Here is a 17,152-nt window from a genome sequence, read left to right as displayed (position 1 = left end):
TAAATAAATTAAAATATTAAAAAAAAGAAAAAAAGAAAGTCCCTACCACACAATCACTAGGCAGAGGGCAAATATTTGCACAACACCTAGAGCAGAGTTTTCTATTAACAAGCCCTATTGTGAGCCACCATTATTTCCGCCTCTGTCCTTTCTCTTCTATCTGCTCTTCTTCTCAGGTTCAGTCTCGAGCTAGCCACCGTAGTCCAGAATGCTGTTTCTTCTGGATGACACACTTTCCAGATGTTTCTCTTTTGTTCGGTTACTTCCCTTTTCTCTTACATCTCAAAATCTCAAAATTCTCCCTAATCTTCATTCAACTATTAACCTTCAACCTCTCCTACAAGTTCTCAGGAACAGATGTCTGTGAGTCTCAGTGGAGCACACTATCAAATCATGACCAACGTATACCTCACATAGCTAAGCTGGAAACAAGACCAATGGCTATGGGGTTAATAAATTAAAAAACAGTCCTGCCTGCTGATGCCACAAAAAGAAAACATACTATGCATTACTAAGTGAACAAACAACAACAACATGAACTAGATAGAAAAGAAAGTAATAGATAATTTCTCAAGGGTCCAATCTACTTTTTGCAGTTTATTACCATCTTTTCCCCAATGTCCTTAAAAATGGCTCGCTTGGCTTTAGGACTTTTAATGACAGAATGATAATGAATTCTTGAAATGTTGTTATGCTTCATTGGCCTAGAAAGGAAAAAAAAATTTATTCTGTATTATCATTAAAAGCGCTCTTTACTGGACCTTGAAATAAAAACAGCATTGTTATGTATGTCATTCTTAGAAATTCAGTAAGCAATATTTATGCCTCTATTTTTCACTTCAGAAAGGAAATAGAATCATATTTAAAGCCAGTCTTTTGTGAAGTACGTGGAAAGGAGAAGGTGGCCTATGAAAGTTTTGAAAGTGAAATGGTGATAGAAAATATGCTGAACAGTAAAATCTAGGAACCTGAGTGAAGTTATACAAGGTAAAATTCTAGGTACAGAACACTGAGAAAAAAGTAGGAGGCTAGATTTTTGTATCTAAGTGCCTTATATATTTAGTGTTAAACTTAAAACTTTGATGCAAGATAGTGGATAGGAGTGGAGGGATAGCAGAGTAAAAAAGGGAAGAGGAATGTGAAACAGTAACTAAGTTAGATAAGCCTTGACTGATTTCTTATTTTTTTTCCCAATAAAACTTTTTAATTGTGATTTTAACAAAAGTTTACAGAAATGTTAGATTTTCATTCATTCACTGTTGCACATTTTTACCCCCTCTTCCTTCCTTCTTTCCCCTGTTCCTAGTTCACTTGTTTTTTAAAAATATTAATTTTCTTACATGACAGACTCTGTGGCTTCATGACTGGGCTTAGGCAGGGGTTTCTCAGTTTCAGACTGTGCTTCCAGTTCTAATGAAACAACTTCAACCTCACAATCTGAACATGCACCTTCCATTTTCCTCTTTTTAGAAAATATATTTTCCGTGGTATCCTGCTTTCTCCCATTTTCTCCAGTCGCAACCAGTTTCTCAGTGTTAGCTCTGCTTAGTAATCTCCCTAAAAGGGGGGAAAAAAGTGACCAAAAGATATTATGATTGCTAAGCATCAAAAGGGTATTTTTATTTCTGCCTTGTAACTGCAGAACCCTGTGCTTTGTACTTTAGTCCTAAAATGAATACAAACATCTTAGAGCTCAGAAGTAGTGGTAAGGAACTGCGCTGCCAACCCAAAGGCATAGGGTTCAAATCTACCAGCTGTTCCAAGGGAGAAAGACAGGCAGTCTCCCCTGGTGTGATTTATAGTCTCTGAAAATCTGGCATGTCATCTATCCTAGAGAACAGCTGCAAGGGGAAAAAAAAGTCCAGTGAGGGATTTATTTCATGTTTTCCAGTACATGAAAAAAAAAAATTCGGGACACCTAACAGAAGTACTTCTCTCTTTCGGTATCACAGGAAATAAATTCTCTAAAACAAGTAAACTCAAGTGGTGTAGTTCATAGGGAACTGTGCTGCTAAGCCAATGGGGAGGTCTCTCTGATGGTTTCAATTCACTAGCATAGCAGCTCTGAGGGAGAAAGATGGGCAGGCTCCTCCCATGTGATGTACAGCTTCCCAAAATTGTGCCAGAGGGTCAGTCAGCTGTGAGTCACTTCTGACTTGACAGCAGAGAGTGAATTTTGAGACACAGGATCAGAAAGCAATCTAGAAAATTAGAGTGCTATACTCTAGTCTTTATTAAAATAAAGCTTTTAGGGAACTCTTGTGGCCTAGTGGCAAGAAGCTGTGCTGTAATCCTGAAGGTTCATGGTTTGAACCCATCAGATGCTCCACTGGAGAGGGAGGGACAATCTCTTCCTATGCCAGTCCGATTCAATTTGACGGTACACAACAAGGGGCAAAAAACCAAAAAACTTGTGTGTCTAGTTAAAAATGCTTTATCACTGAAACTCATACTTTAATAATATACTATATAATATATTAAATAACATTTAATTAAAATTAAAAATTATAATATATATTAAATAATAAACTATTTAAATTTGGGAAAATATGTGCTTATTGCTCTCCCTGTAAATCCCAGAGCAGTATTAAAAGCTTTGCTTAAAGTTCATGCATTTTCTTTAAAGGAATTAAAAATTATAGTTGTTGTTAGATACCACTGAGACAGCTCTCACTCTATGTACAATAGAATAAAACATTGACCAGCCCTGTACCATTAGTCAAACAACCCTTGCTATCCATACTTGTTGTTCGGTGCGGTTGAGTTAACAAAGATTCATAGTGACCCTCTGACCAACAGACTGAAACACTGGCCCATCCTGAGCCATCTTCTTGATCTCTGCCATATGCGAGCCCACTGTTCCAGTCATAACTCAAAATCAGTGGCTGAACACTCATTAGATGCATTTGTTAGCATTTTATAGGCAGCTGGTATTATCTAAGTTTTACTTTGTGAACTATCAGAAGTGTCCATACTTGGAGAGGAGTTTAAAAGCTTACAGGTGAGAAGACCTAGGGGGCAGTACTACCCTGTAATGTGTCATAATCGCCATCACCACTGACAGGACCCAACAACAAAGTGTTATGTGACAGGGAGTCACATGTTAATACCCTGTACTCTGATACGTCTCAGAGCTGCTGCTTGCCCTTGGTGACTCAGTCTAATATAGGCCTTTTCAACTGGCTCCTAAGCCACATTTCCCATCCTGTTTTACATCATGATACACACCAACATGAGGATGCGTGCATGTAACTCTGGGGTCAATGGCCAAGATGTCCGGAGACCTAACTATCGCCCTGGGGCTCCTCCTCTGACAGAAGCAGTAATGCACAGCCGTAACACACTTCGTAACAAATCCTCAAAGCATCATCTTACCCAGTAGGGATTTGTCTCTAGTCATTCATCTTTATATGCAGTGGTTCCTATGTTACTTGACGGGGAACAAGGTTTCTTTTCTCATCCTACACCGGCTGCTGAAGACATGCACATTTTGTTTTAAAGGGTTAGAAACCTTTGCTCTAGATCAGTGACTCTCTAGAGTTTCTGAAATGGAGCGAATTATCTTCTTTCACTAACTGAGTTGTCATATGCAGATATTTAGAACAAAATTAACTTCTGAAATTACAATAATAGCTCAAAACATTTAACAGGATAGTCTGATTACTGGTTATCGTTACCTTGGCAAGTGGGTTACTAAGTTCTCATATTAAGTCATCCATTGCCTCAAAGCATCTGTAATCACGAGACAAAATGATGTGACTTGTACATAACAAGGGTGGCTCAGTGGTGGATAACATGTTATGATGTCAACATGTTGGCAGTTTTGTGTCCAGCAGACACTCCGATAGGTAGTCTCTTCCCGTGAAGATTTACAGTCTCAGAACCTATCACTATAATATGAACTGGACTGGACAGCAGTGGGTTTTGTACACAACAACCCAGGTCATATCTCTACGTCTTTCTTTTCTGGTCCATTTGATAGCTCCTAAAGATCCCATCCTTTCATTGCTCAAGTTCTCAGTCTCTTGCTTTCCTCTGATGTCCTAGATCTTACTGCTTTTGTCCTTGCACTGAGATTTCAATGGCCATAACTAGTAAAATGGGAATACAGATATGCAGATTTGAGCCGACTGGTAGCATCAGGGTGGATGGTGAAGAGATTGAGATTGTTAACAGCTTCAGCTTGCTCCACAATCAACACTCTTGGCACCAGCAGGACATTAATTAAAAGATGTATTGTGCTGGGAAAGTCTGCTGTCAGAGACCTCTCCAGAATACTGAAGAGCAATGATGTCAGTATGGAGACTTAGGTGCACCTGATACAGGCCATGGTCTCTGCAATCACTTGCTAGGCATCAGAGAGCTGGACAATGACTAGGGATAATAGAAAGAGAACTGATGTTTTTGAGCTGTGGTGTTGGAGAAGATTGTTGAATATACCTTGGACTGCTACGAGAACGAACAGGTTCATCCTGGAGAGGGTTAAACCAGGCTGCTTCTTGGAGTCAAGGATTCTGAAGCTTCATCTGACATATTTTGGACATGTTGCAAGGGGGGACCAGTCCTTGGAGAGGATGTCATGCTTGGGAGGAAGGGCAGCGCAGGAGAGAAAGATCCTTGTTGAGACAGACTGATTCAGTGACTGGGGTAATGGAGGTAGGTGTGTTAAAAACAGTAAGATTGGCACAGGATAGAGCCAAGCTTAGGGTTACTGTACATAGGGTCGCAGCTGACTCAATAGCACATAACAACAGCAACAACAAGTACAGAATGATCTGAAAACAAGTCTCTGCCTTACCTGAGTAAATGCAAATAAATGTCCCCCTGTCAATGTCATCCAGGCAGCGCACGCCCCATCCCTTCTTCTCGGTTTTAAACACCTGAAGCCTCACTTGTGGGCCATGCTGGACAACTCGGTTCTGACACATCTGCCGGTTACATTTGCACAACAGGCTGCACTCATAAATGCTGTTAGATAAGCAGAAGAGAAACTCAGTGAGGCCCAGCTAGAGCAAAGATGGTTTATATGTCCGCGACAGTGGGAGGGGGACGAGGTCTGAAGGTTCCTAGGGGCGAACGGACTGGGTTCTTATCACTCCAGCTTTGATAGCTGTGTGATTGTAGATGAATTACACACCCTTCCTGTGCTTCAATGTCCCATCCTTAAAATGGGGATCATACAGTGGAAGGTAGCAGATGTGGTAGGTACTGTTGGGGGGGGGTTGTAAAGATTAATTTAGTCAGTATTTACAAAGTACTTGCGGCAATGTTGGCTGTTTTAAAAGGGCAACACTTAGGTAAGAAAGTATTTCTTTCTAAAGGTATGATTATTTGTTAATAACAACCTAGAAAGCCTGAAAACCCCCAATTCCCAGTATATTTCTCATTAGGACAAAGCTGCTAAACTGGGCTACTTCCACCCCGTAGGGTTAGGAGCCAGACTCAAAGCAGACGACTGTTTGAGTCTCTTCTGAATGCTCTCTGGTTTTGACAGCTGTTTCCAAGAAAGATTTGGTTTTCTTTTTTTAAATTCCTTAATAATTTTGAGTTTTAGGATTAGAAATTGTGGTTTAATACCAACTTTCAGACTGCAGGCTACAGTGGAAAAGTACCCACCCTCAAAGAGACCAATACCCTGCAGAAAATCCTCAGGCATCTTACCCAGTCGGTATCTGTCTCAGTAGTCTTTTATACTTATATCCAGTGGTTACTGTATTACTTGACAAGGGACAGGTCTCTGCATTCTTTGCTGTTAGCTGAAGACATGCACATTTTGTTCTAGAAGAAAAAGCAATGGAAGTGTTGGCATAAAATAAGCACCAGGTTAAGCAGAAAGACTGTCTCGATGGAAGTGTAAATGGAGTGGAGCAAGTGTATTTAGAACAGCAGTGTGGCTCACGTAGGACCATCTTCCCTAAACAGAACGCCACCCCTGAAATAGAAAGACACAATTTCCAAAGTTTAAGTATAAATAGTACTATCCTCTTTGTTCATAAGTTCTTAACTATAGGATTTTTCTTCAAATTTAAAAATTTTTCTACACAAGAGAATTTGCTTTTGAAGCTTCTTCTAGTTGAGCTTTCTTCGAGGGGATAAACCCGAGTGCATCAAACTTGCCAGGGTTCCACCGACTCTCTAACAAACTGGGGGCAGTGATGCCAGCACTCTGCCTATCGGGACCCACTGTTCCTATTGTTGCTAGTGATACGACTTATACCCATAAATTCAGTCTGTGTCTTTACTTCTACATAAATTAGGTAATTGTCTAACTAGACAGAAATGAGTATGGTGACGGGGAGTAAGGAGTCTGGGTTTCTCAGCTATAAACTCAGTATGTGAACTTCTGGTGAGCTAGCTGCTATCTCTGGCCTTGTTTCCTTTACTGAACAATGGACTTTAAATTCTTTTCCTCTATGATTTTCTTTTGCTTTTTGTTATGTGTGTAAGTGTATGTGTATGCCATGGAGCAGTGGCTATTATTTGTAATATGGGGAGTAATCAATAAACTCATTAATTTATACTGTTTACAGATATAAAAAATCTGTAGTTTTTCCCCCATACAATTTTATTTGCAAAATTCAATAGTACAGGAAAAGAAAGTATTAAAAAGATACCTCTACTTCTGCCGATCTAGCATTCTTTTTTTTTCCCCACCCTACCTTCAGCAGTCTTAATGTTATGTACTTGGGTATGCTCTGTCCTCCTTCAATTAAAAAATACTAGTTAAAAAATGTTAAGCTAATTTTTGATCCCACCAAACCTGTAACTTGGAAACTAATCTTTGATTCTAGATAAATTTGCAAGTCCTGTTGCTGAGAAGTAGATATCCATGTCTTCAATTCCTGTTTAATAGTTTGTATAAGTCAACTCCCCTAAATGATTGTCTGGTGAAAATTCTAGTTTACACTTATTTTCATTCAGCACTTTAAGCTTTATTTTTTCCTTATTACTTCTGATACAAAAATATGTCATCAATCTGTTTTTTGCCTTGTAAGAAATCTATCTTTTCCATCTAGCAGCTTTTAAAAGTTACTCTTTATCTTAAATATTTTTCAAGTTGCATCATAATATACTTAAGTGTGCATATATGCTAGTTAACCTTCTTTATAGACAGTAAGATTTTTCAATCTAAGCCCTCATGTCCTTCTCTCTAACCCTAAGGGTTTCAGAGCTCTGAGGCAGTGTTAAATTCATACAGTTCCAGGGCTAGTTCCCAGTTGTGGGCTTCTAGCCCCCGGAAAACCTAGTTTCTACTCTCTGCTATCCTCGTATATGCTTAATTCCTATCCCTGTAAGGATTAGAATCCCTGGATACATAGCTCATGTCCATGTCCAGATTCCAGTGGATTCCATTCAGCCTTTGCTTACTTTTGTGATTTCCAGCATAATTTCTGACCCATGAGTGGAAACACCTACATTGTAATTGTATGTTATATGAAGGTTAGTGTCTAGAGTCTAAAGAAAAAAAAAAAGTGTAATCTAAATTACTTCTTTAAAAAGTTCCTTAAAACTGCCCATAATAAACAAAATGACTCACTGTCATCAAGTGGCTTCTGACTCACAGTAACCCAGGTGGACAGAGCAGTACCGCCCATAGTGTTCCCAGGGCCATGAATCTTTATGGATGCTTTGCCTCATTTTTCTGTCTGGAGCAGGTGATAGCTTTGAACCACTAGCATTTTGGGTAGCAGCTGCATGCCTAACAGAAGCACCAGCACAGGTCCTTAAACTAATCATAAAGCACATTTCAACAGACAATTTCCCCCTCTACCTCTACAAGAGGGGGCACAGCCAAATGAGGTAGTTGGTTAACTTTTACTTAGAGGCAATTTTTTTAAAAAAACAAATTGATTCTAAACAGCATTTGCATAGTAAGATGCTTCTTCTCAGAGAGGCCTAAATCTGAGATGATGAAGAGAACTGAAATAATTTATACTGTATCACTGAATTATTTATACTGCTTAAATTCTCTCAGTTTTATTTACTCAGTACTAAGTAGCTGAGTCTGCACTAACTAAAAAATAAAATACTGCAGTTCCACTCTCTATATGCATACCCTACAAATATATGTGATGTTTACATTCTACAAGCAAAATGAGGCAGAATAAAGGAGTTAATATTTTCATTTTTGTCACAGAATTTCAATACTATAGCCAAAAAAGTATTAGCTATAAACACTATGAACTTTTTAGAAAATTATCTGTGAATTGTTTAAACATTACTTGTAAATATGAAGTAGACGAAAATAATAGAGTGGTTAACAGTATGGGAGGAAATCTCATGTGTTTTCCCTGGACATTGGGCTTCTTCAATCTCAACCTCCTCGTCTGTAACATGGAGATATCAGCTTCACGGGTTTGAGAGGATTAACTAAGAAAAGCTGTATAACGCACTTACTGTACAGCATTGCAGTTGTACATGCTCAAGAAATAGTATTCAACGAGCCCAGATTAAAGGCATTCGTTATCCTTGTTGCTGCTGCTGGGTGCCCTTAAGTCAAATATACCTCACAGTGACCCTGTGAACATCAGATCTGAACCCTGCCCTATCCTGTGTTGTTCTCATCTCTACACTAGAGCCCACTGTTTCAGTCACTGTGTCAATGCATCTGGTTTAGGGTCTTCCTCGCCTCTGCTGACCTCCCACTTTTCAGATCTTTAGAAAAATAAAATTTTCAAATTAGCATATCTGTTGAAGTTTTCTCTTCCACGACTATGAAAACAGTGGTCCCCCCTCCCCAATTTTAGAATCTTAGATGATAGGTTTTAGATAGACAGGCTGACACACAGCAGGATTTCCTCACAAGTATCCCTGCGTTAAGGAGATGCCTTCTAATGGCACGTTTTCTTACTCACATGTCTATGCAGCCCTCTGAACAGTCACATGAATCAGTAATCATGTTGGAAAAGTTGTTGAGATAATATGTGCGAGGCCACAGAGTCTTTCTGTACTTAAAATAAGGAAGCTTTCTACTGTCAATTTCGTTACAGAAAGAAATGGGCACTGATTCCACACCACTGCTGATGTCCGCTTCAGAAACAATTTCTTCCTGCTTTGGGTAATTCCGAGTCAACTGAACATAGGTGTTGAAAGAAAAATTATCTGTAAACAGAAAGTTGCACTCTGTCTCAATCAGGTAACGGAAAACTTCCTTCACGTTTCGTAGACTCCTTCCACAAGGGGTTCTGTAACTCACATGGAGCGCTGACGAGTGAGAGTTTGTCTTGGAGTGTCGTCGCTGGAAGTGGCATTGGGTTGGCAGTTGCAGAGGGTTTTCTCCCTTGAAGGTGAGGGGCATTTTTATCAGACAGGCACCAGAGCAGGCATGACTTTTGTAGGATGAAGCCAATGATGGTTTTCTTTTTTGTAAATCGGTAACTTTATTTTCCAAAGGGAGAGTTTCCTTATTGTCTGCAGATCTGGAAAATGGAATTATTCATTAGTCTTCACATTTTGTGTTAGGGCTCACTCTTAAAAAAAACCCACAGAATGTTAAGATAGATATCTGCTTTTATTATCTTCATTTTGGATAATTCTAAAAAGCCAAGACTCTGAAAAATACACTTTACTGGATTCTGCAGTCAGATAAAGGATGTACCTAATTGCTGAGTAAATACTCCAGAAGGTTGTAGTTACAGCTGTAACTTTTTGGATAGATGCTTTATGGCATCTAGTAAATTTAGAGCTCATTTAGAACAGACAATAATGAGCTGAGCAGCTATGTTGTCCAGCATGCTAGGTCCTAGTGCTTTTGACTGCAAAACAAACAAATAGACAGACATTAAAGCCTAGCCAAAATCCAATCAATTCAGCAAGATCTTTCAGACTATTTGTTTCCCTTCAAATTATTTCCCCCCATGCTATGTATCCCACTTGGCAATAACATGAAAACTCAGAAAAGAATGACAATAGAAAATGTGCTGGCAGTTATGAAAGAAATAAGCATAAAGTGACACCGCATGCTTAGAAATCAGATCTTAAACTTTTGCAAAGAAATTTTCATTTTATCTAATATTTTGTAGCACTGTCTATTAACTTTTTACAAGTCACTTTAGAGATATTTTTATGCACACTCTATAAAGTGATGCTATGAGAACTTCTTGTATAAGATATAAAGCATCTGTATCTGTGATGCCCACAGTACTCATTAGATATATGGAGCTGTGGAGTACTTTTGAATGTAGTCAGTGCAACCAAAGAATGCAATTTAAAATTTTAATTAATGAAAATTTAGTCACATATGGCTCGGGGCTTCTATATTGGGCATATGTTGCTTCACAATGGAATAGATAATCTTGTACAGAGATATTTCATTCATGTAAGGGTATGACAATAGAATACATCCCAGAAATGAGAGTGGTAGGTCACACTGATAAATCGGTTAATAAAATGATTTAATCTTGCCAGATTGTCTCAGGTGGAGTCTGTACTATAGTCAGGGAGCCTAGTGGGTAGCTAACTCAAAGGTGGCATCTATCTGGTGGTTCAAGTCCACCAGCAGCTTTAAGGGAGAAAGATGGGAAGTCTTTTCCCAAACAACCTAAAGCCTATGAAAATGTGCTGGAGTGTTGGGTATGAATCAGTTCCCACTCAATGGGAATTTTTCAGACTGCCCACTTGACAGACTTTCATCAGCCAAGTGGGTCATGGTGCTTTTGGAATTCTAACAATCTGGTAAATGAAAGAGTGTATATTATCATTTATTTAGAAACCTTTTAATGTTAGAAAATCCCCTCCCCCAATTTTTCACTATGTTAATTCTATAATATACATACCCACATATAAATTCTTGACCAAATACCTAAGGATATACTCTGTTAAGAGGTCAAAAAGAATGCACATTTTTTAAAAAAGCAAAAAACGTTTAAGAAAACTTTGAAACATACAAGTGTGTATTTTTCTCATAAAAAGAAGCCAACATACTAGATCCTCAGGTACCAACCTCCAATAATTACCAACATTTTACCCATTCACTACCTGCCCTGAAATACAGTCTTGCGTTTTTTAAAAGCAAATCCCATATATATATCATAATTTTACCTGATATAGTATATATCTCTAACAGGTTATTTAAAAAAAATCTCCAGGTCTCAACTTCATATTTTTAAGTGCCTTAACATTTATTTGTACCAGAATCCAAGCAGATTCATACATTGCATTTGACCTGGGCATTTATTTCTAATTGTATATAGATTTATTTCATAAGGATCCATAAACTGGGATCAACTCAAAGACAATGGAGTTCTGTTTTATATCTTCTAGAATGACTCCTGCCTTTTATCTTTGATGCCATTTACTTGTTTGAGTTTAGTAAATTCTGCTATTTGTCCAACAGCAGTTCCTACCTTCTCTATTTGGGGGTGCTTTTCTTAATGCATTTCTATCCTTTAAATACACTATAAACTGGTAATCAGTCTTAAGTGTGATTAGACTTGGGTTCCTCTTTTTTGGGGTAGGGACACCTAGAATAAAAAATTCAAAGATGACAGTGTGCATTTCCTTTTGCGTCATGCCAGGAAATGCATGTCTGGTTGGTGTAGTTTTTGGGATTCTGACTGGTCAGTGGGTTTTCAGTTCAATCCATTCATATTAAAGTTTCTCATGAGTCACCTCATGAACCATGTCATGGCTTTGACTTTCTTTCAAGATCATTGCCTAGGTCAGTGTTGTTGATACCAGTCTTCAATGTGTGTGTGTGTGTGTGATTTGTAGAGGTTAAATCCAGGACAAGCGTAATTTACGTTGTTTTGAATGATTTTTAACATTTGATATACATCCCTATACTTTAAGATACTAAAATTTTTTGACCAGTATTTTTGTTAGTGATTTTCATTACAGTGGTATTTGGTGAAGCCTTTTACTTCTAGTCTTCATCTACCTCTTATTGCCTCTGCTTCATATACTCATGTTTGGCAGAGTGGAGGGGCAGCGAAGGAGAGGAAGACCTTCGATGAGATGGATCGATTCTGTGACTGGAGAGGTGGGAATGAGTGTGTTTGAGATGGCGAGGTTGGCACAGGATAGAATGGCGTTTGGAGCTCTTGTACATAGGGTCGCTATGAGTTACAAGCGACTCAGTGGCACATAACAACAACCACCTGTCTTTTGGTTTGTTCTATATTTTTAGTTTAGAACAAAATGTTGTTGATTTTTCCATGAGCAATATTTTTGTAGTATAGGGTTACATTACTTTTGGGTTTTTTTTCTTTTTTAATATTTCTGTACAAGCTATTAAATAGTCTACAGAGAGAATTAAGTTCTGTACTCTGTCCAAATTAAGGGACCAATAATTTTGGAAGGATCTCAGCAGAAAAGAAAACAGTTCACAATTTGCACAGATTTACAGCTTACAAAAGTTTATAGAATATTTGACCATTTTTACTCACAGCAAAGATGATGCTGACAAAAGTGAACAATCAGAATGTAAAAATGTGTGTAAACCTGTATGAATTGTTCTTACCATCTAATTGGGACAAAACCTGAGGACATACAAAGGCAATCATCTAGAGAAAAGTTCAGACAATATGGATACTATTACTAAACATGAAAAGAAAAGGTGGACCATGAGCAGCATGAACAACAAATGATTCTGCAATTAGCCCAGGTAAAGAGCCAACAACTGGAACACGCCCAAGTTTATTTCCATCACAGCTCTCCATCTCAGAAGATGAAGCTGTCCATCTTAAAAAGAAATAACTGTAGGACTTCCAACTCACTTGTCTTCCCTCTTGTGTGTTCAGATCATAAGGAAATGTTCTAAAGTGGCCCTCCTCCTCCTTAACAAGCGTTTGTGTCATTAGAAATCTTTAAGCGTTGGATTATGGATTCTCTGGACTTTCTACAATAATCTATTGAACTAGAATTTGAAGCATATTCAATAAATCCAACGTAATTATTTCCCAGCATTTTCACTTCCCTAGCAGTGGCAAACAATGCCTGCGCCCCCAGTGTGCTCTGTACATCACTGTTACCTGGTTCCCTCCGGGTCTACGCTGAGGTGATGTCAAAGGCATTGTGCCTGGAAGACTGCCATATGAGTAGATGCCATGGCTCCAGAGACAATATAACAGCTCTGTGGCCACCCTCTGTATGCGGAGGAACCAGTAACCAGTGCCCAGCCCCGCCCGCCCCCTGCACTGTTGTGCATTGGACACAGAGTACCACCTGAGTTCGAAGCCACACATCTTCCGAGGCGTGGCGGCGCTTTGGTTACTACTTTCCCTATGTGCCAACCCACAGTGAGCCCATGACACCACGAATGACAACTCTACATTTAACACAAAGAAACCTGTGCTGAGTTTTGCACAATCTTCACGCCTTTGTGCCTAAACCTACTGGTATAGCCACTGTGTCCATCCATCGTGTAGAGCGTCTTCCTCTACTAAACTGAGCCTCCACCTTCACAAGTACAATGAATGCCCTTTTCCAGGGACCAGACCCTCCTGACAACATGCTCCATAAACAATCAAGTACATCAGACAGTCTTATCATGCTTGCCTCGAAGAAGCACCCAAGCATGCCCCTCGTCTAAAGAACGTTTGTTCCCTGGGCTGTCCATGGCGTATTAATATTCTTCACCACACAATCCAAAGGCATCTTCCTTCTTTTACATTCATTATCCAGCCATATATATATATATATATATATAAAATCCAGCATATATATATACATATATAAAGCAACTGAAAATAACCTGGGTCAGACACACCTTAGTTTTTTAAAGTGACTTCTTTGCTTTTAAAGTACTTTAAAAAGGGAGCTCTGGTAACCTAGTGGCAAGAAGCTGCCCTACAATCCTGAAGGCGGGTGGTTCGAATACACCAGATGTTCCGCTGGAGAAGTGGCAATCTCCTCCTATGCCAGTTGGATCTGACTTGATGGTACACAACAACAACAACCGTACTTTAATGGGGTTCCTGGTACAGATTTGTCCAATATATCTGTATTTCCAGACTGCTACTTTCTTGAATGTTGTTACTGAAAACATTTTAACATTTCATGGAGGAGATTTCTATCTTTCTCCTTTGCAGCAGCTGGTGGATTCAAACTGCATGCCTTTGGGTTGGCAGTACAACTCATTACCTACTAAGTCACCAGAACTCCCTGTATTTATATAAGGACCAACTTTTAAAATGAGGAAGGGTTTTTTTATCTCCTATGGTGCTGGAAACTCTATGAACATTAGAGAAACGATGATAGTTATACAACAGAGTTCAGATCTTTTGTTCATAGGGTCTCTGAGTCATAATCAACTCTATGGCACTTAACAACAACTAAAAATGGTGTTGGAGCAAATTTTGATTCCTGGTGTCAAACTCATGGCCATTGTGTTAGTCCTGACTTGTGGTGATGCTCCACTGGGATCTTTACTAAGGGAGGAGACAGCCAGTGTTTCCCCTGTAGAGCAGGAGTATCAGAACCACTGATATTTCTGTAACATCCTCATACATTATGAACTAGGCTACCAAAGCAGATGACACTATCTTGCTTGCCAAAACTGAGGAGGACCTGAGGCATTTGCTGTAGAAGGTCAAGGTCTGCAGCCTTCATTACGGATTGAAGCTCAACATCAAGAACGACTAGGCCAACTGGCAGTATCATGAGATATGGTAGAGATTGAGATTGTTAATAGCTTCAGCTTGCTTGGCTCCACAATCAACACTCTTGGTACCAGCAGCCAGGAAACCAAAAGATGAACTGCAATGGGACAATCTGCTGTTGAGGATCTCTCCAGAGTACGGACTGAAGAGCAATGATGTCAGTCTGGAGACTAAGGTCCACTTGATCCAAGCCATGGTTTTCACAATTACTTGCTATGCATCAGAGAGCTGGACAATGACTAATGATGACAGAAGACTCAATGACTTTGAGTTGTGGTGCTGGCGAAGAGTACTAAAACACCATGGACTGCTAAGAGAATAAACAGGTTTGTCCTGGAGAGGGTGATACCAGGCTGCTCCTTGGAGGCAAGGATTTTGGAGCTCCTTTAGGCATGTTGCAAGGAGGGGCCAGTCCTTGGAAGAGGGATGTCATGCTTGGAAGGGTGGAGGGACAGCATAAGAGAGGAAGACCCTTGAGATGGATTGACTCAGTGAGTGGGGTAATGGGGGTAGGAATGTGAGACAATGAAGTTGGATCAAAACAGAACAGGGTTTAAATCCCAGAGGCTCATGGTTTGAATCCACCAGATGCTCTGCCGGGGAAGGAGGGACAATCTCCTCCTGTACCAGTCAGATCTGATTTGACAGTACACTCACACACAAAAATAATAAAATAAAAAAAACAAAACAAAACAGAACAGGGTTTATTGCTGTTGTATATAGGGCACATAACAACAACAAAAAGGGCTTCTAGATTTCAAGTTTAAAATTTCAAATTCACTGTTTTCAAGGTTTTAAGTCTTTGTAGGAGGAGACTTGTCCAGCTTCCTCCTGTGGAGTGGCTGACAGCTTTGAACTAATGACCTTTCAGTTAGCAGCCTGATACTTAAGCACTACAACATGAGGGCTCCTTAAATGTCTCATTTAGATATCATACCTTTTGTTGTCTGCTTTGACTGAAATTCTCACATTTTTAAAGAATATTACAATATACAGATGATTCAGAAAATATTTCTTTGGAATTATATTAGGTTTGCTTTCTTAAATACAAGGGTTTTTTTTAAATTTAATTTAATTTTTTTAAACTTTATTTTTTTTGTGTGAGTGTACTGTCAAATCAGACCTGACTGGTATAGGAGGAGATTGTCCCTCCTTCCCCGGGAAAAGCATCTGGTGGATTTGAACCATGCGCCTCTGGGATTGTAGATGCAGCTTCTTGCCACTAGACCACTAGCGCTCCCCTAGGTTAGCTTTCTTGTAAACAGCTTTAGCAAAGAGTAAGTTCTCTTATTTTCTATTTACCCCTTTCTTCTACATTAAGGGAAATTGTCAAGATTTCAGATTATATCTTTAGCAACTTATTAAACAACTAACTTCATGATGATTACTGTTTTTTTAAAAAGGCTAGGAAAAAAACTGTTCCTTGAATTACTATTTGTGCTAGGAAATACTTAAAATAAAACTTAAATATCAATCATTAGAGGAGTGGGTAAATACAGTGTGAAAACAGAATGGGAGTTGGTTGGAATGAAAGAGATCTTATACATAGCAATATAGCTATTTCTCAGAACAAATGCTGAGCAAAACAAGTAAAATGGGCTCTCTGTGGTTATTCACAAATACTTTAAAAAGCCCCATAAAACAGTATTATTTATATATTTGGACAAAGATATATGTCCATCTACTGGAAAGATAACTAGTAGAAATGAATTACTCCTCAGAAGGCAGATAGAGAAATGAAATTGGTTCTAGGAAAGTGGGTAGACAGAGTTCAAAGAGACTATGTGTTTTAAAAAAGGCCTGGAAACAAGTATAATGAAATGATAACAGCTGTTAATTCTGGACGGTGTGAATATGAATATATTATATTCCTTTATACACTTCAACTTCTCAAGTTTTTGGCAAAAGATAGTAAAACAGCTTTATGGGTTTTCAATGGCTGGTCCTTTAAGAAACAGATCTCTTTCACAGAGGCTCTTGGTCAATCTGACCTGCCAACCTTTCTTTTAGTAGCCAAGAGCTTAACTGTCTGGACCACACATAGTGTCTAGAATGTAGATACTTGGTCAATAGAAATCTATCTCTACTGGAGGACTATAGTGCAATGACACCTAATGAGTTAAAAGTGCGAAGGGGGCAGTGGAAAGAAACCACAAAGGAAATCTGTATTTCCTTTAAAAAAAACCGTTAGTCTTTTTAGCATTTTAAAAAAACAGTGCTGGGATGATACATCATAGCACCTGTATGTTTTGGTATACAGACTACCTATTAAAAAACAACACTGTCAGATTACTTTTTTTACACTTCTTTATGGTGAATAAACGCTCTTGAAATCAATAAAAAAACAGAGAGACTAGAAAAATTTGGTCTATTCTCACAAACTTTCTGCTACTACTTGGAATAGTCATGGATTTTTTTAACCTCAATAAAAACTAATGCTGCAGAAAGAAATGCTCTGGACATTTTCAATACTACATACAGAAAAAAAAGTTGTTGTTATGTGCCGTCGAGTCGTTTTCGACTCATAGCGACCCTATGCACAACAGCCCTAA

The 17,152-nt window shown here is 38.8% G+C and overlaps 1 protein-coding gene across 1 annotated transcript in view; it reads right to left on the bottom strand.

The window, feature by feature from the left end:
• The window catches only part of SETDB2 (SET domain, bifurcated 2), a 45,357-nt gene that overhangs the window by 9,587 nt on the left and 18,618 nt on the right, over positions 1-17,152 (bottom strand). Inside the window, exons 5-9 of the mRNA XM_006879504.1 lie at positions 8,856-9,419; positions 5,662-5,778; positions 4,799-4,968; positions 1,341-1,557; positions 605-704 (exon numbers count right to left, since the gene is read on the bottom strand). Of these exons, the coding sequence (XP_006879566.1) occupies positions 605-704; positions 1,341-1,557; positions 4,799-4,968; positions 5,662-5,778; positions 8,856-9,419 (1,168 nt within the window). The remainder of the gene's footprint in view (positions 1-604; positions 705-1,340; positions 1,558-4,798; positions 4,969-5,661; positions 5,779-8,855; positions 9,420-17,152) is intronic.

This window comes from Elephantulus edwardii, unplaced genomic scaffold (genome assembly GCF_000299155.1).
Source record: "Elephantulus edwardii isolate Elephantulus edwardi_28Jun2011 unplaced genomic scaffold, EleEdw1.0 scaffold00004, whole genome shotgun sequence".
Taxonomy (NCBI): Eukaryota; Metazoa; Chordata; class Mammalia; order Macroscelidea; family Macroscelididae; genus Elephantulus; species Elephantulus edwardii.
The sequence above is the reverse complement of the archived record's forward strand: the minus strand, read 5'-3'. Positions and strand labels throughout refer to the sequence as shown.